This window comes from Chiloscyllium plagiosum, unplaced genomic scaffold (genome assembly GCF_037043375.1).
Source record: "Chiloscyllium plagiosum isolate Xiang-an unplaced genomic scaffold, Cpla_swu_hap1 HiC_scaffold_51, whole genome shotgun sequence".
Taxonomy (NCBI): domain Eukaryota; kingdom Metazoa; phylum Chordata; class Chondrichthyes; order Orectolobiformes; family Hemiscylliidae; genus Chiloscyllium; species Chiloscyllium plagiosum.
Window position 1 is genome coordinate 1,019,229 of NW_028270189.1, and position 22,326 is coordinate 1,041,554.

General features: G+C 62.5%; 1 protein-coding gene across 1 annotated transcript in view; it reads right to left on the minus strand.

Moving 5' to 3' along the window:
- The window catches only part of tpk2 (thiamin pyrophosphokinase 2), a 28,006-nt gene extending 9,166 nt beyond the window's left edge, over nucleotides 1-18,840 (minus strand). Inside the window, exons 1-3 of the mRNA XM_087985248.1 lie at nucleotides 18,746-18,840; nucleotides 4,823-5,061; nucleotides 2,061-2,124 (exon numbers count right to left, since the gene is read on the minus strand). Of these exons, the coding sequence (XP_087841374.1) occupies nucleotides 2,061-2,124; nucleotides 4,823-5,061; nucleotides 18,746-18,821 (379 nt within the window). The 5' untranslated portion in view covers nucleotides 18,822-18,840. The remainder of the gene's footprint in view (nucleotides 1-2,060; nucleotides 2,125-4,822; nucleotides 5,062-18,745) is intronic.
- Nucleotides 18,841-22,326: the final 3,486 nt, after the last annotated feature.

The window sequence follows — 22,326 nt, forward strand, 5'->3', positions numbered from 1 at the left end:
ATTTAGCACGGCCAATCCACCCTAACCTGCACATCCCTGGGCACTACGGGGACAATTTAGCACGGCCAATCCACCCTAACCTGCACATCCCTGGGCACTACGGGGACAATTTAGCACGGCCAACCCACCCTAACCTGCACATCCCTGGGCACTACGGGACAATTTAGCACGGCCAATCCACCCTAACCCGCACATCCCTGGGCACTACGGGACAATTTAGCACGGCCAATCCACCCTAACCTGCACATCCCTGGGCACTACGGGGACAATTTAGCACGGCCAATCCACCCTAACCTGTACATCCCTGGGCACTACGGGACAATTTAGCATGGCCAATCCACCCTAACCTGCACATCCCTGGGCACTACGGGGACAATTTAGCACGGCCAATCCACCCTAACCTGTACATCCCTGGGCACTACGGGACAATTTAGCACGGCCAATCCACCCTAACCTGTACATCCCTGGGCACTACGGGGACAATTTAGCACGGCCAATCCACCCTAACCTGTACATCCCTGGGCACTACAGGGACAATTTAGCACGGCCAATCCACCCTAACCTGCACATCCCTGGGCACTACGGGACAATTTAGCACGGCCAATCCACCCTAGCCTGTACATCCCTGGGCACTATGGGGACAATTTAGCACGGCCAATCCACCCTAACCTGCACATCCCTGGGCACTACAGGGACAATTTAGCACAGCCAATCCACCCCCACCTGCACATCCCTGGGCACTACGGGGACAATTTAGCACGGCCAATCCACCCTAACCTGCACATCTCTGGGCACTACAGGGACAATTTAGCACAGCCAATCCACCCTAACCTGCACATCCCTGGGCACTACGGGGACAATTTAGCACGGCCAATCCACCCTAACCTGTACATCCCTGGGCACTACAGGGACAATTTAGCACGGCCAATCCACCCTAACCTGCACATCCCTGGGCACTACGGGACAATTTAGCACGGCCAATCCACCCTAGCCTGTACATCCCTGGGCACTATGGGGACAATTTAGCACGGCCAATCCACCCTAACCTGCACATCCCTGGGCACTACAGGGACAATTTAGCACAGCCAATCCACCCCCACCTGCACATCCCTGGGCACTACGGGGACAATTTAGCACGGCCAATCCACCCTAACCTGCACATCTCTGGGCACTACAGGGACAATTTAGCACAGCCAATCCACCCTAACCTGCACATCCCTGGGCACTACGGGACAATTTAGCACAGCCAATCCACCCTAACCTGCACATCCCTGGGCACTACGGGGACAATTTAGCACGGCCAATCCACCCTAACCTGCACATCCCTGGGCACTATGGGACAATTTAGCACGGTCAACCCACCCTAACCTGCACATCCCTGGGCACTACGGGACAATTTAGCACGGCCAATCCACCCTAACCTGCACATCCCTGGGCACTACGGGGACAATTTAGCACGGCCAACCCACCCTAACCTGCACATCCCTGGGCACTACGGGGACAATATAGCACGGCCAATCCACCCTAACCTGCACATCCCTGGGCACTGCGGGGACAATATAGCACGGCCAATCCACCCCTAACCTGCACATCCCTGGGCACTACGGGGACAATTTAGCACGGCCAATCCACCCTAACCTGTACATCTTTGGACTGTGGGAGGAAACTGGAGCACCCGGAGGTAACCCCCGCAGACACGGTTGGGGTGGGGTGGGGTGAGGAGAAGAATGTGCAAACTCCACACAGAGTCACCTGGGTCCGGAACCGAACCTGGGACGCTGGTGCGGTTGAGGCAGGGTCACTAACCACTGAGCCACCGCGCCCTCCGGATGAAATAAATGAACCAAACCGCTCCCCCATCTGCCCCTGATCTGGACAGGGCACAATCCCACCAGCACTGGCCTGTTCCATCGCGGTGGGAGGTCCAGCAGTGCGACTGGGTGGTGCAGCACGGCCGCCCAATCAAAGAGGGTGTGTTCGAGGAGGGCACGATCCCCCTAACGCCCGGCCTCAGTCCTTGGTCTCGGGTTCAGGGAGGGGTGGGATCAGGAGCAGCTCACCAACAGCGGCCCGTTCAATGTTCATCAGCGGTGGATCAGAGAATCGCGACATGACCGGGTATTCCTGCAAACACAGACCATCGGGGCATCACACACCAGGCACCGTCAGGGGGCTCGAGGGACACGTGACGGATACAGGGAACATCGGTCAGGCCAGCCCAAGGAAGCAAGGACGGCAGATACCTGATCACACCCGCTCCCTCAGCACTGACCCTCCCACAGCACCCACTCCCTCAGCACTGACCCTCCCACAGCGCCCACTCCCTCAGTACTGACCCTCCCACAGCACCCACTCCCTCAGCACTGACCCTCCCACAGCGCCCGCTCCCTCAGCACTGACCCTCCCACAGCGCCCGCTCCCTCAGCACTGACCCTCCCACAGCCCCCGCTCCCTCAGCACTGACCCTCCCACAGCACCCGCTCCCTCAGCACTGACCCTCCCACAGCCCCCACTCCCACAGCGCTGACCCTCCCACAGCCCCCGGTCCCTCAGCACTGACCCTCCCACAGCACCCACTCCCTCAGCACTGACCCTCCCACAGCCCCCGGTCCCTCAGCACTGACCCTCCCACAGCACCCACTCCCTCAGCACTGACCCTCCCACAGCGCCCGCTCCCACAGCACTGACCCTCCCACAGCACCCACTCCCTCTGCACTGACCCTCCCACAGCCCCCACTCCCTCAGCACCCACTCCCTCAGCACCGACCCTCCCACAGCACCCACTCCCTCAGCACTGACCCTCCCACAGCACCCACTCCCTCAGCACTGACCCTCCCACAGCACCGACCCTCCCACAGCACCCACTCCCTCAGCACTGACCCTCCCACAGCACCCACTCCCTCAGCACTGACCCTCCCTCAGCGCCCACTCCCTCAGCACTGACCCTCCCACAGCCCCCGCTCCCTCAGTACTGACACTCCCACAGCCCCTGCTCCCTCAGCACTGACCCTCCCACAGCCCCCGCTCCCTCAGTACTGACACTCCCACAGCCCCCGCTCCCTCAGTACTGACACTCCCACAGCCCCCGCTCCCTCAGTACTGACACTCCCACAGCCCCCGCTCCCTCAGCACTGACCCTCCCACAGCACCCGCTCCCTCAGCACTGACCCTCCCACAGCACCCACTCCCTCAGCACTGACCGTCCCTCAGCCCCCACTCCCTCAGCACTGACCGTCCCTCAGCCCCCACTCCCTCAGCACTGACCCTCCCACAACACCCGCTCCCTCAGCACTGACCCTCCCTCAGCACTGACCCTCCCACAGCACCCGCTCCCTCAGCACTGACCCTCCCACAGCACCCGCTCCCTCAGCACTGACCCTCCCACAGCACCCGCTCCCTCAGCACTGACCCTCCCTCAGCACTGACCCTCCCTCAGCACTGACCCTCCCTCAGCACTGACCCTCCCACAGTCCCCACTCCCTCAGCACTGACCCTCCCTCAGCACCTGCTCCCTCAGCACTGACCCTCCCACAGCGCCCGCTCCCTCAGCACTGACCCTCCCACAGCGCCCGCTCCCTCAGCACTGACCCTCCCACAGCGCCCGCTCCCTCAGCACTGACCCTCCCACAGCGCCCACTCCCTCAGCACTGACCCTCCCACAGCACCCGCTCCCTCAGCACTGACCCTCCCTCAGCACTGACCCTCCCACAGCACCCGCTCCCTCAGCACTGACCCTCCCACAGCACCCGCTCCCTCAGCACTGACCCTCCCACAGCACCCGCTCCCTCAGCACTGACCCTCCCTCAGCACTGACCCTCCCTCAGCACTGACCCTCCCTCAGCACTGACCCTCCCACAGTCCCCACTCCCTCAGCACTTACCCTCACACAGCGCCCACTCCCTCAGCACTGACCCTCCCACAGCGCCCACTCCCTCAGCACTGACCCTCCCACAGCACCCACTCCCTCAGCACTGACCCTCCCACAGCACCCGCTCCCTCAGCACTGACCCTCCCACAGCACCCGCTTACTCAGCACTGACCCTCCCACAGCACCCGCTCCCTCAGCACTGACCCTCCCACAGCACCCGCTCCCTCAGTACTGACCCTCCCACAGCACCCACTCCCTCAGCACTGACCCTCCCACAGCACCCGCTCCCTCAGCACTGACCCTCCCACAGCACCCGCTCCCTCAGCACTGACCCTCCCACAGCCCCCGCTCCCTCAGCACTGACCCTCCCACAGCACCCGCTCCCTCAGCACTGACCCTCCCACAGCGCCCGCTCCCTCAGCACTGACCCTCCCACAGCACTGACCCTCCCACAGCACCCGCTCCCTCAGCACTGACCCTCCCACAGCACCCGCTCCCTCAGCACTGACCCTCCCACAGCACCCGCTCCCTCAGCACTGACCCTCCCACAGCACCCGCTCCCTCAGCACTGACCCTCCCACAGCGCCCGCTCCCTCAGCACTGACCCTCCCACAGCGCCCGCTCCCTCAGCACTGACCCTCCCACAGCACTGACCCTCCCACAGCACCCGCTCCCTCAGCACTGACCCTCCCACAGCACCCGCTCCCTCAGCACTGACCCTCCCACAGCGCCCACTCCCTCAGCACTGACCCTCCCTCAGCACTGACCCTCCCTCAGCACCCGCTCCCTCAGCACTGACCCTCCCACAGCGCCCACTCCCTCAGCACTGACCCTCCCTCAGCACTGACCCTCCCTCAGCACCCGCTCCCTCAGTACTGACCCTCCCACAGCGCCCACTCCCTCAGCACTGACCCTCCCACAGCCCCCACTCCCTCAGCACTGACACTCCGTCACCTCATTCCTCCATTTGCTGAGACAGTTGAATAGCCCGCGCTCCCTCCAGTCCCTGAGGACCTGCTCCATTGCTGAGGTACGCTGCTCGAAGCTGCGAAGGTGGTCACTCAGCTCCACGTGTTCATTGGTCATCTGGAACACCTCTGGGTAGCCCCGCAGCAAGGGGAGCAGCCTGGGCTGCACCACTCCCACTGCCTGACCCCCAACACAAAATTGCTTACACGCCGGCTTCGAGGAACCTGACGGGGGATAGAGGGTTCAGTGCAAAGGAGCAGCAGCAGGAGGCAGTCACCATCAGCAGCATTATCCCCTTCCCCTCCACTGTACCCCTCCCCTCCCCTCCCCCAGCCCCAGCACCCGACACCCCCTCCCTTTCCCCGGCCCCTACGCCCCCCCCCCCATCCACGGCCCCTCCTCCAGCCCCTATACCCCCACCCTATCCCTGGACCCAACACCCCCTCCCCATCTGTGCAGCCCCCTCCCTATCAGTGTAACCCCCTCCAGCCCCCTGCACCCCCTCCCTATCTGTCACCCCTTCCCTATCCCTCCAGCCCCCTACACCCCCTCCCTGTCACCCCCTCCCTATCTCTGTAACCCCCTCCAGCCCCCTCCACACCCCTCCCTATCCCTCCAGCCCCCTGCACCCCCTCCCTATCCCTCCAGCCCCCTACACCCCCCTCCCTATCCCTCCAGCCACCTACACCCCCCTCCCTATCCCTCCAGCCCCCTACACCCCCCTCCCTATCCCTCCAGCCCCCTACACCCCCCTCCCTATCCCTCCAGCCCCCTACACCCCCCTCCCTATCCCTCCAGCCCCCTACACCCCCCTCCCTATCCCTCCAGCCCCCTACACCCCCCTCCCTATCCCTCCAGCCCCCTACACCCCCCTCCCTATCCCTCCAGCCCCCTACACCCCCCTCCCTATCCCTCCAGCCCCCTACACCCCCCTCCCTATCCCTCCAGCCCCCTACACCCCCCTCCCTATCCCTCCAGCCCCCTACACCCCCCTCCCTATCCCTCCAGCCCCCTACACCCCCCTCCCTATCCCTCCAGCCCCCTACACCCCCCTCCCTATCCCTCCAGCCCCCTACACCCCCCTCCCTATCCCTCCAGCCCCCTACACCCCCCTCCCTATCCCTCCAGCCCCCTACACCCCCCTCCCTATCCCTCCAGCCCCCTACACCCCCCTCCCTATCCCTCCAGCCCCCTACACCCCCCACCGTTTCCCTCCAGCCCCCTACACCCCCCTCCCTATCCCTCCAGCCCCCTACACCCCCCTCCCTATCCCTCCAGCCCCCTACACCCCCCTCCCTATCCCTCCAGCCCCCTACACCCCCCTCCCTATCCCTCCAGCCCCCTACACCCCCCTCCCTATCCCTCCAGCCCCCTACACCCCCCTCCCTATCCCTCCAGCCCCCTACACCCCCCTCCCTATCCCTCCAGCCCCCTACACCCCCCTCCCTATCCCTCCAGCCCCCTACACCCCCCTCCCTATCCCTCCAGCCCCCTACACCCCCCTCCCTATCCCTCCAGCCCCCTACACCCCCCTCCCTATCCCTCCAGCCCCCTACACCCCCCTCCCTATCCCTCCAGCCCCCTACACCCCCCTCCCTGTTCCTCCAGCCCCCTACACCCCCCTCCCTATCTCTGTAACCCCCTACACCCCCTCCCTATCCCTCTAACCCCCTGCACCCTCTCCCTCTGTCACCCCCTCCCTATCCCTTTAACCCCCTGCACCCCCTCCCTATCCCTCTAACCCCCTCCAGCCCTTGCACCTCCTCCCTATCTCTGTCACCCCCTCCCTATCCCTCTAACCCCCTGCCCCCCTCCCTATCCCTCTAACCCCCTGCACCCCCTCCCTATCCCTCTAGCCCCCTGCACCCCCTCCCTATCCCTCTAGCCCCCTGCCCCCCATCCCTCTAACCCCCTGCCCCCCTCCCTATCCCTCTAACCCCCTGCCCCCCTATCCCTCTAACCCCCTGCCTATCCCTCTAACCCCCTGCACCCCCTCCCTATCCCTCTAACCCCCTCCAGCCCTTGCACCTCCTCCCTATCTCTGTCACCCCCTCCCTATCCCTCTAACCCCCTGCCCCCCTCCCTATCCCTCTAACCCCCTGCACCCCCTCCCTATCCCTCTAACCCCCTGCACCCCTGCCCCCCATCCCTCTAACCCCCTGCCCCCCTCCCTATCCCTCGAACCCCCTGCCCCCCCATCCCTCTAACCCCCTGCCCCCCTATCCCTCTAACCCCCTCCCTATCCCTCTAACCCCCTGCCCCCCTCCCTATCCCTCTAACCCCCTGCACCCCCTCCCTATCCCTCTAACCCCCTGCACCCCCTCCCTATCTCTGTCACCCCCTCCCTATCCCTCTAACCCCCTGCACCCCCTCCCTATCCCTCTAACCCCCTCCCTATCCCTCTAACCCCCTACACCCCCTCCCTATCCCTCTAACCCCCTCCCTATCCCTCTAACCCCCTGCACCCCTTCCCTATCCCTCTAACCCCCTCCCTATCCCTCTAACCCCCTGCACCCCTTCCCTATCCCTCTCACCCCCTGCACCCCTTCCCTATCCCTCTAACCCCCTCCCTATCCCTCTAACCCCCTCCAGCCCTTGCACCTCCTCCCTATCTCTGTCACCCCCTCCCTATCCCTCTAACCCCCTGCCCCCCTCCCTATCCCTCTAACCCCCTGCACCCCCTCCCTATCCCTCTAGCCCCCTGCACCCCTGCCCCCCATCCCTCTAACCCCCTGCCCCCCTCCCTATCCCTCGAACCCCCTGCCCCCCCATCCCTCTAACCCCCTGCCCCCCTATCCCTCTAACCCCCTGCCTATCCCTCTAACCCCCTGCACCCCCTCCCTATCCCTCTAACCCCCTCCAGCCCTTGCACCTCCTCCCTATCTCTGTCACCCCCTCCCTATCCCTCTAACCCCCTGCCCCCCTCCCTATCCCTCTAACCCCCTGCACCCCCTCCCTATCCCTCTAACCCCCTGCACCCCCTCCCTATCTCTGTCACCCCCTCCCTATCCCTCTAACCCCCTGCACCCCCTCCCTATCCCTCTAACCCCCTCCCTAACCCTCTAACCCCCTACACCCCCTCCCTATCCCTCTAACCCCCTCCCTATCCCTCTAACCCCCTGCACCCCTTCCCTATCCCTCTAACCCCCTCCCTATCCCTCTAACCCCCTGCACCCCTTCCCTATCCCTCTAACCCCCTGCACCCCTTCCCTATCCCTCTAACCCCCTCCCTATCCCTCTAACCCCCTCCCTATCCCTCTAACCCCCTACACCCCCTCCCTATCCCTCTAACCCCCTCCCTATCCCTCTAACCCCCTGCCCCCCTCCCTATCCCTCTAACCCCCTGCACCCCCTCCCTATCCCTCTAGCCCCCTGCACCCCCTCCCTATCCCTCTAGCCCCCTGCCCCCCATCCCTCTAACCCCCTGCCCCCCTCCCTATCCCTCTAACCCCCTGCCCCCCTATCCCTCTAACCCCCTGCCTATCCCTCTAACCCCCTGCACCCCCTCCCTATCCCTCTAACCCCCTCCAGCCCTTGCACCTCCTCCCTATCTCTGTCACCCCCTCCCTATCCCTCTAACCCCCTGCCCCCCTCCCTATCCCTCTAACCCCCTGCAACCCCTCCCTATCCCTCCAGCCCACTGCAACCCCTCCCTATCCCTCCAGCCCCCTACACCCCCCTCCCTATCCCTCCAGCCCCCTACACCCCCCTCCTTATCCCTCCAGCCCCCTACACCCCCCTCCCTATCCCTCCTGCCCCCTACACCCCCCTCCATATCCCTCCAGCCCCCTACACCCCCCTCCCTATCCCTCCAGCCCCCTACACCCCCCTCCCTATCCCTCCAGCCCCCTACACCCCCCTCCCTATCCCTCCAGCCCCCTACACCCCCCTCCCTATCCCTCCAGCCCCCTACACCCCCCTCCCTATCCCTCCAGCCCCCTACACCCCCCTCCCTATCCCTCCAGCCCCCTACACCCCCCTCCCTATCCCTCCAGCCCCCTACACCCCCCTCCCTATCCCTCCAGCCCCCTACACCCCCCTCCCTATCCCTCCAGCCCCCTACACCCCCCTCCCTATCCCTCCAGCCCCCTACACCCCCCTCCCTATCCCTCCAGCCCCCTACACCCCCCTCCCTATCCCTCCAGCCCCCTACACCCCCCTCCCTATCCCTCCAGCCCCCTACACCCCCCTCCCTATCCCTCCAGCCCCCTACACCCCCCTCCCTGTTCCTCCAGCCCCCTACACCCCCCTCCCTGTTCCTCCAGCCCCCTACACCCCCCTCCCTGTTCCTCCAGCCCCCTACACCCCCCTCCCTATCTCTGTAACCCCCTACACCCCCTCCCTATCCCTCTAACCCCCTGCACCCTCTCCCTCTGTCACCCCCTCCCTATCCCTTTAACCCCCTGCACCCCCTCCCTATCCCTCTAACCCCCTCCAGCCCTTGCACCTCCTCCCTATCTCTGTCACCCCCTCCCTATCCCTCTAACCCCCTGCCCCCCTCCCTATCCCTCTAACCCCCTGCACCCCCTCCCTATCCCTCTAGCCCCCTGCACCCCCTCCCTATCCCTCTAGCCCCCTGCCCCCCATCCCTCTAACCCCCTGCCCCCCTCCCTATCCCTCTAACCCCCTGCCCCCCTATCCCTCTAACCCCCTGCCTATCCCTCTAACCCCCTGCACCCCCTCCCTATCCCTCTAACCCCCTCCAGCCCTTGCACCTCCTCCCTATCTCTGTCACCCCCTCCCTATCCCTCTAACCCCCTGCCCCCCTCCCTATCCCTCTAACCCCCTGCACCCCCTCCCTATCCCTCTAGCCCCCTGCACCCCTGCCCCCCATCCCTCTAACCCCCTGCCCCCCTCCCTATCCCTCGAACCCCCTGCCCCCCCATCCCTCTAACCCCCTGCCCCCCTATCCCTCTAACCCCCTGCCTATCCCTCTAACCCCCTGCACCCCCTCCCTATCCCTCTAACCCCCTGCCCCCCTCCCTATCCCTCTAACCCCCTGCACCCCCTCCCTATCCCTCTAACCCCCTGCACCCCCTCCCTATCTCTGTCACCCCATCCCTATCCCTCTAACCCCCTGCACCCCCTCCCTATCCCTCTAACCCCCTCCCTATCCCTCTAACCCCCTACACCCCCTCCCTATCCCTCTAACCCCCTCCCTATCCCTCTAACCCCCTGCACCCCTTCCCTATCCCTCTAACCCCCTCCCTATCCCTCTAACCCCCTGCACCCCTTCCCTATCCCTCTAACCCCCTCCCTACCCCTCTAACCCCCTGCACCCCCTCCCTACCCCTCTAACCCCCTCCCTACCCCTCTAACCCCCTGCACCCCCTCCCTATCCCTCTAACCCCCTCCCTATCCCTCTAACCCCCTCCCTATCCCTCTAACCCCCTCCCTATCCCTCTAACCCCCTGCCCCCTCCCTATCCCTCTAACACCCTGCCCCCCCATCCCTCTAACCCCCTGCCCCCCTATCCCTCTAACCCCCTCCCTATCCCTCTAACCCCCTGCACCCCCTCCCTATCCCTCTAACCCCCTGCACCCCCTCCCTATCCCTCTAACCCCCTCCCTATCCCTCTAACCCCCTGCACCCCTTCCCTATCCCTCTAACCCCCTCCCTATCCCTCTAACCCCCTCCCTATCCCTCTAACCCCCTACACCCCCTCCCTACCCCTCTAACCCCCTCCCTATCCCTCTAACCCCCTGCACCCCCTCCCTAACCCCCTGCACCCCCTCCCTATCCCTCTAACCCCCTGCTCCCCCTCCCTATCCCTCTAACCCCCTCCTTATCCCTCTAACCCCCTGCACCCCCTCCCTATTCCTCTAACCCCCTGTATCCCCTCCCTATCCCTCAACCCCCCCTCCCTACCCCTCTAACCCCCTGCACCCCTCTAACCCCATGCACCCCCTCCCTATCCCTCTAACCCCCTGCACCCACTCCCTATCCCTCTAACCCCCTCCCTACCCCTCTAAACCCCTGCACCCCCTCCCTATCCCTCTAACCCCCTGCACCCCTCCCTAACCCCCTGCACCCCCTCCCTATCCCTCTAACCCCCTCCCTATCCCTCTAACCCCCTACACCCCCTCCCTATCCCTCTAACCCCCTCCCTATCCCTCTAACCCCCTGCACCCACTCCCTAACCCCCTGCACCCCCTCCCTATCCCTCTAACCCCCTGCACCCCCTCCCTATCCCTCTAACCCCCTCCTTATCCCTCTAACCCCCTGCACCCCCTCCCTATCCCTCTAACCCCCTGCACCCCCTCCCTATCCCTCTAACCCCCTCCCTATCCCTCTAACCCCCTGCACCCACTCTCTATCCCTCTAACCCCCTCCCTACCCCTCTAACCCCCTGCACCCCCTCCCTAACCCCCTGCACCCCCTCCCTATCCCTCTAACCCCCTGCACTCCCTCCTATCCCTCTAACCCCCTGCACCCCCTCCCTATCCCTCTAACCCCCCTCCCTACCCCTCTAACCCCCCTCCCTACCCCTCTAACCCCCTGCACCCCCTCCCTATCCCTCTAACCCCCTCCCTATCCCTCTAACCCCCTGCACCCCCTCCCTACCCCTCTAACCCCCTGCACCCCCTCCCTATCCCTCTAACCCCCCTCCCTACCCCTCTAACCCCCTGCACCCCCTCCCTATCCCTCCAACCCCCTCCCTATCCCTCTAACCCCCTGCACCCACTCCCTATCCCTCTAACCCCCCCCCTACCCCTCTAACCCCCTGCACCTTCTCCCTACCCCTCTAACCCCCTCCCTACCCCTCTAACCCCCTGCACCCCCTCCCTATCCCCTGCACCCCCTCCCTACCCCTCTAACCCCCCCCCCTATCCCGCTAACCCCCTCCCTATCCCTCTAACCCCCTCCCTATCCCTCTAACCCCCTCCCTATCCCTCTAACCCCCTACACCCCCTCCCTATCCCTCTAACCCCCTCCCTATCCCTCTAACCCCCTACACCCCCTCCCTATCCCTCTAACCCCCTCCCTATCCCTCTAACCCCCTACTCCCCCTCCCTATCCCTCTAACCCCCTCCCTACCCCTCTAACCCCCTGCACCCCCTCCCTAACCCCCTGCACCCCCTCCCTATCCCTCTAACCCCCTGCACTCCCTCCTATCCCTCTAACCCCCTGCACCCCCTCCCTATCCCTCTAACCCCCCTCCCTACCCCTCTAACCCCCCTCCCTACCCCTCTAACCCCCTGCACCCCCTCCCTATCCCTCTAACCCCCTCCCTATCCCTCTAACCCCCTGCACCCACTCCCTATCCCTCTAACCCCCTCCCTACCCCTCTAACCCCCTGCACCCCCTCCCTATCCCTCTAACCCCCCTCCCTACCCCTCTAACCCCCTGCACCCCCTCCCTATCCCTCCAACCCCCTCCCTATCCCTCTAACCCCCTGCACCCACTCCCTATCCCTCTAACCCCCTCCCTACCCCTCTAACCCCCTGCACCCACCCCCTATCCCTCTAACCCCCTCCCTACCCCTCTAACCCCCTGCACCCACCCCCTATCCCTCTAACCCCCTCCCTACCCCTCTAACCCCCTGCACCTTCTCCCTACCCCTCTAACCCCCTCCCTACCCCTCTAACCCCCTGCACCCCCTCCCTATCCCTCTAACCCCCCCCCTATCCCTCTAACCCCCTCCCTATCCCTCTAACCCCCTCCCTATCCCTCTAACCCCCTGCCCCCCTCCCTATCCCTCTAACACCCTGCCCCCCCATCCCTCCAACCCCCTCCCTATCCCTCCAACCCCCTCCCTATCCCTCCAACCCCCTGCACCCCCTCCCCATCCCTCCAACCCCCTCCCTATCCCTCCAACCCCCTCCCTATCCCTCTAACCCCCTGCACCCCTTCCCTATCCCTCTAACCCCCTCCCTATCCCTCTAACCCCCTGCACCCCCTAACTATCCCTCTAACCCCCTCCCTATCCCTCTAACCCCCTGCACCCCCTCCCTATCCCTCTAACCCCCTGCACCCCTTCCCTATCCCTCTAACCCCCTCCCTATCCCTCTAACCCCCTCCCTATCCCTCTAACCCCCTACACCCCCTCCCTATCCCTCTAACCCCCTACACCCCCTCCCTATCCCTCTAACCCCCTCCCTATCCCTCTAACCCCCTGCACCCCCTCCCTAACCCCCTGCACCCCCTCCCTATCCCTCTAACCCCCTGCACCCCCTCCCTATCCCTCTAACCCCCTCCTTATCCCTCTAACCCCCTCCTTATCCCTCTAACCCCCTGCACCCCCTCCCTATCCCTCTAACCCCCTGCACCCCTCCCTAACCCCCTCCCTACCCCTCTAACCCCCTGCACCCCTCTAACCCCCTCCCTATCCCTCTAACCCCCTGCACCCGCTCTCTATCCCTCTAACCCCCTCCCTACCCCTCTAACCCCCTGCACCCCCTCCCTATCCCTCTAACCCCCTGCACCCCTCCCTAACCCCCTGCACCCCCTCCCTATCCCTCTAACCCCCTGCACCCCCTCCCTATCCCTCTAACCCCCTGCACCCCCTCCCTATCCCTCAACCCCCCCTCCCTACCCCTCTAACCCCCTGCACCCCTCTAACCCCCTCCCTATCCCTCTAACCCCCTGCATCCACTCCCTATCCCTCTAACCCCCTCCCTACCCCTCTAACCCCCTGCACCCCCTCCCTATCCCTCTAACCCACTGCACCCCTCCCTAACCCCCTGCACTCCCTCCCTATCCCTCTAACCCCCTGTATCCCCTCCCTATCCCTCAACCCCCCCTCCCTACCCCTCTAACCCCCTGCACCCCTCTAACCCCATGCACCCCCTCCCTATCCCTCTAACCCCCTGCACCCACTCCCTATCCCTCTAACCCCCTCCCTACCCCTCTAACCCCTTGCACCCCCTCCCTATCCCTCTAAACCCCTGCACCCCTCCCTAACCCCCTGCACCCCCTCCCTATCCCTCTAACCCCCTCCTTATCCCTCTAACCCCCTGCACCCTCTCCCTATCCCTCTAACCCCCTGCACCCCCTCCCTATCCCTCTAACCCCCCTCCGTACCCCTCTAACCCCCTCCCTACCCCTTTAACCCCCTGCACCCCCTCCCTAACCCTCTAACCCCCTCCCTATCCCTCTAACCCCCTGCACCCCCTCCCTATCCCTCAACCCCCCCTCCCTACCCCTTTAACCCCCTGCACCCCCTCCCTAACCCTCTAACCCCCTCCCTATCCCTCTAACCCCCTGCACCCACTCCCTATCCCTCTAACCCCCTCCCTACCCCTCTAACCCCCTGCACACCCTCCCTACCCCTCTAACCCCCTCCCTACCCCTCTAACCCCCTGCACCCCCTCCCTATCCCTCTAACCCCCTGCACCCCCTCCCTATCCCTCTAACCCCCTGCACCCCCTCCCTATCCCTCTAACCCCCTCCCTATCCCTCTAACCCATTGCACCCCTTCCCTATCCCTCTAACCCCCTCCCTATCCCTCTAACCCCCTCCCTATCCCTCTAACCCCCTCCCTATCCCTCTAACCCACTGCACCCCTTCCCTATCCCTCTAACCCCCTCCCTATTCCTCTAACCCCCTCCCTATCCCTCTAACCCCCTACACCCCCTCCCTATCCCTCTAACACCCTGCACCCCTCCCTAACCCCCTCCCTATCCCTCTAACACCCTGCACCCCTCCCTAACCCCCTCCCTACCCCTCTAACCCCCTGCACCCCCTCCCTATCCCTCTAACCCCCTGCACCCCTCCCTAACCCCCTGCACCCCCTCCCTATCCCTCTAACCCACTGCACCCCCTCCCTATCCCTCTAACCCCCTGCACCCCCTCCCTATCCCTCAACCCCCCCTCCCTACCCCTCTAACCCCCTGCACCCCCTGCATCCACTCCCTATCCCTCTAACCCCCTCCCTACCCCTCTAACCCCCTGCACCCCCTCCCTATCCCTCTAACCCACTGCACCCCTCCCTAACCCCCTGCACCCCCTCCCTATCCCTCTAACCCCCTCCACCCCCTCCCTATCCCTCTAACCCCCTGCACCCCCTCCCTATCCCTCTAACCCCCTCCCTATCCCTCAACCCCCCCTCCCTACCCCTCTAACCCCCTGCACCCCCTCCCTATCCCTCTAACCCCCTGCATCCACTCCCTATCCCTCTAACCCCCTCTCTACCCCTCTAACCCCCTGCACCCCCTCCCTATCCCTCTAACCCCCTGCACCCCCTCCCTAACCCCCTGCACCCCCTCCCCATCCCTCTAACCCCCTGCACTCCCTCCTATCCCTCTAACCCCCTGCACCCCCTCCCTATCCCTCTAACCCCCCTCCCTACCCCTCTAACCCCCTCCCTACCCCTCTAACCCCCTGCACCCCCTCCCTATCCCTCTAACCCCCTCCCTATCCCTCTAACCCCCTGCACCCCCTTCCTACCCCTCTAACCCCCCTCCCTACCCCTCTAACCCCCTGCACCCCCTCCCTATCCCTCCAACCCCCTCCCTATCCCTCTAACCCCCTGCACCCACTCCCTATCCCTCTAACCCCCTCCCTACCCCTCTAACCCCCTGCACCTTCTCCCTACCCCTCTAACCCCCTCCCAACCCCTCTAACCCCCTGCACCCCCTCCCTATCCCTCTAACCCCCCCCATCCCTCTAACCCCCTCCCTATCCCTCTAACCCCCTCCCTATCCCTCTAACCCCCTCCCTATCCCTCTAACCCCCTGCCCCCCTCCCTATCCCTCTAACACCCTGCACCCCCATCCCTCTAACCCCCTGCCCCCCTATCCCTCCAACCCCCTCCCTATCCCTCTAACCCCCTGCACCCACTCCCTATCCCTCTAACCCCCTCCCAACCCCTCTAACCCCCTGCACCCCCTCCCTATCCCTCTAACCCCCCCCATCCCTCTAACCCCCTCCCTATCCCTCTAACCCCCTCCCTATCCCTCTAACCCCCTCCCTACCCCTCTAACCCCCTGCACCCCCTCCCTATCCCTCTAACCCCCTCCCTATCCCTCTAACCCCCTGCACCCCTTCCCTATCCCTCTAACCCCCTCCCTATCCCTCTAACCCCCTGCACCCCCTCCCTATCCCTCTAACCCCCTCCCTATCCCTCTAACCCCCTGCACCCCCTCCCTATCCCTCTAACCCCCTCCCTATCCCTCTAACCCCCTGCACCCCTTCCCTATCCCTCTAACCCCCTCCCTATCCCTCTAACCCCCTCCCTATCCCTCTAACCCCCTCCCTATCCCTCTAACCCCCTACACCCCCTCCCTATCCCTCTAACCCCCTACACCCCCTCCCTATCCCTCTAACCCCCTCCCTATCCCTCTAACCCCCTGCACCCCCTCCCTAACCCCCTGCACCCCCTCCCTATCCCTCTAACCCCCTGCACCCCCTCCCTATCCCTCTAACCCCCTCCTTATCCCTCTAACCCCCTCCTTATCCCTCTAACCCCCTGCACCCCCTCCCTATCCCTCTAACCCCCTGTATCCCCTCCCTATCCCTCAACCCCCCCTCCCTACCCCTCTAACCCCCTGCACCCCTCTAACCCCATGCACCCCTTCCCTATCCCTCTAACCCCCTGCACCCACTCCCTATCCCTCTAACCCCCTCCCTACCCCTCTAACCCCCTGCACCCCCTCCCTATCCCTCTAACCCCCTGCACCCCTCCCTAACCCCCTGCAACCCCTCCCTATCCCTCTAACCCCCTCCTTATCCCTCTAACCCCCTGCACCCTCTCCCTATCCCTCTAACCCCCTGCACCCCCTCCCTATCCCTCTAACCCCCCTCCGTACCCCTCTAACCCCCTCCCTACCCCTTTAACCCCCTGCACCCCCTCCCTATCCCTCTAACCCCCTCCCTATCCCTCTAACCCCCTGCACCCACTCCCTATCCCTCTAACCCCCTCCCTACCCCTCTAACCCCCTGCACCCCCTCCCTACCCCTCTAACCCCCTCCCTACCCCTCTAACCCCCTGCACCCCCTCCCTATTCCTCTAACCCCCTGCACCCCCTCCCTACCCCTCTAACCCCCTGCACCCCCTCCCTATCCCTCTAACCCCCTGCACCCCCTCCCTATCCCTCTAACCCCCTCCCTATCCCTCTAACCCACTGCACCCCTTCCCTATCCCTCTAACCCCCTCCCTATCCCTCTAACCCACTGCACCCCTTCCCTATCCCTCTAACCCCCTCCCTATCCCTCTAACCCCCTCCCTATCCCTCTAACCCCCTACACCCCCTCCCTATCCCTCTAACCCCCTACACCCCCTCCCTATCCCTCTAACCCCCTCCTTATCCCTCTAACCCCCTGCACCCCCTCCCTATCCCTCTAACCCCCTGCACCCCCTCCCTATCCCTCAACCCCCCCTCCCTACCCCTCTAACCCCCTGCACCCCTCTAACCCCCTCCCTATCCCTCTAACCCCCTGCACCCACTCTCTATCCCTCTAACCCCCTCCCTATCCCTCTAACCCCCTGCACCGCTCCCTATCCCTCTAACCCCCTGCACCCCCTCCCTATCCCTCTAACCCCCTGCACCCCCTCCCTATCCCTCAACCCCCCCTCCCTACCCCTCTAACCCCCTGCACCCCTCTAACCCCCTCCCTATCCCTCTAACCCCCTGCATCCACTCCCTATCCCTCTAACCCCCTCCCTACCCCTCTAACCCCCTGCACCCCCTCCCTATCCCTCTAACCCCCTGCACCCCTCCCTAACCCCCTGCACCCCCTCCCTATCCCTCTAACCCCCTGCACCCCTCCCTAACCCCCTGCACCCCCTCCCTACCCCTCTAACCCCCTGCACCGCCTCCCTATCCCTCTAACCCCCTGCACCCCCTCCCTATCCCTCTAACCCCCTCCCTATCCCTCTAACCCCCTCCCTATCCCTCTAACCCACTGCACCCCTTCCCTATCCCTCTAACCCCCTCCCTATCCCTCTAACCCACTGCACCCCTTCCCTATCCCTCTAACCCCCTCCCTATCCCTCTAACCCCCTCCCTATCCCTCTAACCCCCTACACCCCCTCCCTATCCCTCTAACCCCCTCCCTATCCCTCTAAACCCCTACACCCCCTCCCTATCCCTCTAACCCCCTCCCTATCCCTCTAACCCCCTGCACCCCCTCCCTATCCCTCTAACCCCCTGCACCCCCTCCCTATCCCTCTAACCCCCTGCACCCCCTCCCTATCCCTCAACCCCCCCCTCCCTACCCCTCTAACCCCCTGCACCCCTCTAACCCCCTCCCTATCCCTCTAACCCCCTGCACCCACTCTCTATCTCTCTAACCCCCTCCCTACCCCTCTAACCCCCTGCACCCCCTCCCTCTAACCCCCTGCACCGCTCCCTAACCCCCTGCACCCCCTCCCTATCCCTCTAACCCCCTGCACCCCCTCCCTATCCCTCTAACCCCCTGCACCCCCTCCCTATCCCTCAACCCCCCCTCCCTACCCCTCTAACCCCCTGCACCCCTCTAACCCCCTCCCTATCCCTCTAACCCCCTGCATCCACTCCCTATCCCTCTAACCCCCTCCCTACCCCTCTAACCCCCTGCACCCCCTCCCTATCCCTCTAACCCCCTGCACCCCTCCCTAACCCCCTGCACCCCCTCCCTATCCCTCTAACCCCCTCCCTACCCCTCTAACCCCCTGCACCCCCTCCCTATCCCTCTAACCCCCTCCCCTCCCTACCCCTCTAACCCCCTGCACCCCCTCCCTATCCCTCTAACCGCCTCCCTCCTCTCCCCTCCCCTCTATCTCTGCACCCCCTCTGTCTCAGACACACACATGGGGAACGTTCCTGTCTGTTGTAGCTGTTGCCAAGGTGAATGTACACATGCATCCACTCCGAGCCCAGCCCTTTCACTCAGAGAGGGGCACACTTCTTGAGAAATAAACACAAAATAAAACAAAAGCCAGCCCTTTGCGCAGGCGGAGGCGCAAGGAAGGAAGGATTTGCAAACCCTGCGTGTGGAAGGAGTTCATCCTGCTCAGGAGCTGCAGGACACCCTCAGTCCACGACCTGCTGCCTGCCATCATCTCCTGCTGCAAAGCGGGCACCCTGGGGGAGGACTGCAGCGCTGGCCCTCCGCCTTCCCATGTTACCCTGGGCGCGACGCGCAGGCGCACCGACGCCTCCCTCCCCCCCCAGCGGACTACATGTCCCGTGAGGCACCGGGGCCGGCGAGGGGGAAAGGCGCCAACTTCAAGCGGCGGCCATTTTGAAGGCTGCCCATTGACCAATTTCTGAAGAAAGCAAAAACCCAGATGAGCCTTTGTCCATCCTTTTGTTTTTGGCTCCATTTATTTTTTATTCTTAAAAAAGTCTTCTGCTTCCCCAAAACTGGCAGCCTCTCCCTAATTATTTGCAGAAATTGCCCTCCCACAGCCTGACTAACCTCTTCATACCACCTCAGACCAGAGTATCCCCATCTCCCTCCTCCAGCACCTATATCCCTGTCACCTCCCACACACCTCCCTATCTCTGTCTCCTCATACACCCCTTCCCTACCTCCATATTCCCCTTCAGCCTGTACCCCCCTCCATATCTCTGTCACCCCCTCCATCCCCTCTGCATCTGTCACCTCCTCCACCCCCTACATCCATTCCTATCCTTGTCACCTCCTCCAATCCCCTGTACCCCTCCCTCTCACCTCCTCCACCCGCTACATCCATTCCTATCTTCGTCACCTCCTCCAATCCCCTATACCCCTCCCTCTCACCTCCTCCACCCCCTACATCCATTCCTATCTTTGTCACCTCCTCCAATCCCCTATACCCCTCCCTCTCACCTCCTCCACCCCCTACATCCATTCCTATCTTCGTCACCTCCTCCAATCCCCTGTACCCCTCCCTCTCACCTCCTCCACCCCCTACATCCATTCCTATCTTTGTCACCTCCTCCACCCTCTACATCCATTCCTATCTTTGTCACCTCCTCCAATCCCCTATACCCCTCCCTCTCACCTCCTCCACCCCCTACATCCATTCCTATCTTTGTCACCTCCTCCAATCCCCTATACCCCTCCCTCTCACCTCCTACATCCACTCCTATCTTTGTCACCTCCTCCAATCCCCTATACCCCTCCCTCTCACCTCCTCCAGCCCCACACACCCCTTCCCTGTCTCTATCACCTCTCTGGCCCTTCATCCCTCCCTACCTCTAATCTCCCTCCACTCCCTCACTATCTCTGTCACCTCCTCCAGCCTCAAAACCTCCTTCCCTATCTCTGTGTCCTCTCCAGTCCCTAAACCCCTTCCCTACCTCTGTCACCTTCTCCAGCTCCTACACCCCCTCCCTATCTTTGTCATGTCCTCCAGACCCAACACCCCCTTTAATCTCTGTTACCTCCTCCAGCCCCTTACACCCCTCCCTATGTCGCACCTCTATTCTCCGGTCATCTCCTCCTGCCCCTATACCCCTATCTCTGAGACCTCCTCTGTGATCCTTTCATAGAATCCCTACAGTGTGGAAACAGGCCATTAGGCCCAACAAGTCCACCGTGGCCCTCCAAAGAGTATCCCACCCAAATCCATTCCCTTATCCTATTACTTCACCCTGTCCATGCCCCCTCACGATCTTACAAACCTCTATAAGGTCACTCCTCAGCCTCCAACACTCCAGGGAAAACAGCCCCCGGCCTATCCAGCCACTCCCTGTAGCTCAAGCCCTCCGATCCCGAATACAAGAAAATCCAAAGGCCTTTATCAGGCAATTTCGAGGGTTCGGGGGATGTGTAGGTTGAGGTGCATTAGTGAGGGTGAAGACATTTCTCCTCATCTCAGCCCCGAAACCCCTTATCACTTCAGAGCGCGATTCCACCTTTCTGTGTTTTGTGATCCTGATACGATGTGGTTGCTTCCAGCACGGACAACAAATTCTCTGCCACCCTCAGTTCTCATTTTTACTTTCCAACCTTCCCTTCTGCTTTGCGCTGACATCTGTAACCCTCCTTGTTTACCTCACAAGAGTTGTACAGCAGGGGTAGTCCAAAGCTAGAGGGGCATAGGTTTAAGGTGGGAGGGGAAGGATTTAAAAGGGACCTAAAGGGGCAATGTTTTCACGTAGAGGGTGGGTGTGTGTGGGGAATGAGCTGCCAGAGGACCTGGTGGAGGCTGGTACAATGACAGTATTTAGAAGGCATCTGGATGGGGGAACATGAATAGGACGGTTTTCGAGAGATATGGGCCAGATGCTGGCAAATGGGACTAGATTGAAGGAGAGTATCTGGTCAACATGGAGGAGTTGGACTGAAGGACCTGTTTCTGTGTGGTAAATGAGGGAATTACGGATGTCAGCGCAAGGCAGGAGAGAGGATAAATAAATGAAAGTGAGAACTGTGATTGGCAGAGGTGTCATCTGTGGTGGAAGCACCCGTATATCAGGATCGAGTGTGGGTTTAAAAAAAAACATATGGAAGGCGAATTCGGGCTCTGAAGTGATAAGGGGCTTTTGGACTGAGAAGTCCAGAGAGTCAAGAGTGTGGTGCTGGAAAAGCACAGCAGGTCAGGCAGCATCTGAGGAGCAGGAAAATCGACGTTACAGGCAAAAGCCCTTAATGAGGCTGGGAGGTGGAGAGATAAATGGGAGGGGTGTGGGGCTGGGGGGCGGTAGCTGAGAGTGCAATAGGTGGATGGAGGTGGGGGTAAAGGTGATAGGTTGGAGGGGAGTGTGGAGCAGATAGGTGGGAAGATGGACAGGTCATGAGGACAGTGCTGAGCTGAAAGGTTGGAACTGGGGTAAGGTGGGGGGAGGGGAATTGAGGAAACTGGTGAAACCCACATTGATGCCCTGGGGTTGGAGGGTCCCAAGGCGGAAGATGAGGTGTTCTTCCTCCAGGCGTCAGGTGGTAAGGAAGTGGCAATGGAGGAGGCCCTAATGGTGGGGTCCATTTGTTGATGGTGGAAATGGCAGAGGATGATGTGATATATACGGAGGTTGGTGGGGTGGAAAGTGAGGACTGGAGTGAGCGGGTCTGTCCTTGTTGCTGTTGGAGGGGTGGGGTTCGAGGGCAGAGGTACGAGATGTGAATGAGATATGCTTGAGGGCATCACCGACTACGTGGGAGGGGAAATTGTGGTCTTTAAAGAAGGAGGCCATCTGGCGTGTTCTGTGGTAGATCTGGACCTTTCGGGACCAGATGTGGTGGAGTCGGAGGAATTGGGATTAAGGAATAATAGGGTGGGGGGAGATGTAATCCAGGTAGCTGTGGGAGTCAGTGGGTTCGTAGAAAACATCAGTGTTGAGTCGGTCACCGTTGATGGTGATGGAGAGGTCCAGGAAGGGGAGGGAGGTGTCAGAGATGGTCCAGGTAAATTAAAGGTCGGGGTGGAATGTGTTGGTGAAGTTGATGAATTGCTCAACCTCCTCGCGGGAGCACGAGGTGGCGCCAATGCAGTCATCAATGTAGCGGAGGAAGAGGTGGGGAGTGGTGCCGTGTAATTACGGAAGATCAACTGTTCTACAGCCGACAAAGAGACACGCATAGCTGGGGCCCATACGTGTGCCCATGGCTACCCCTTTCGTCTTGAGGAAATAGGAGCA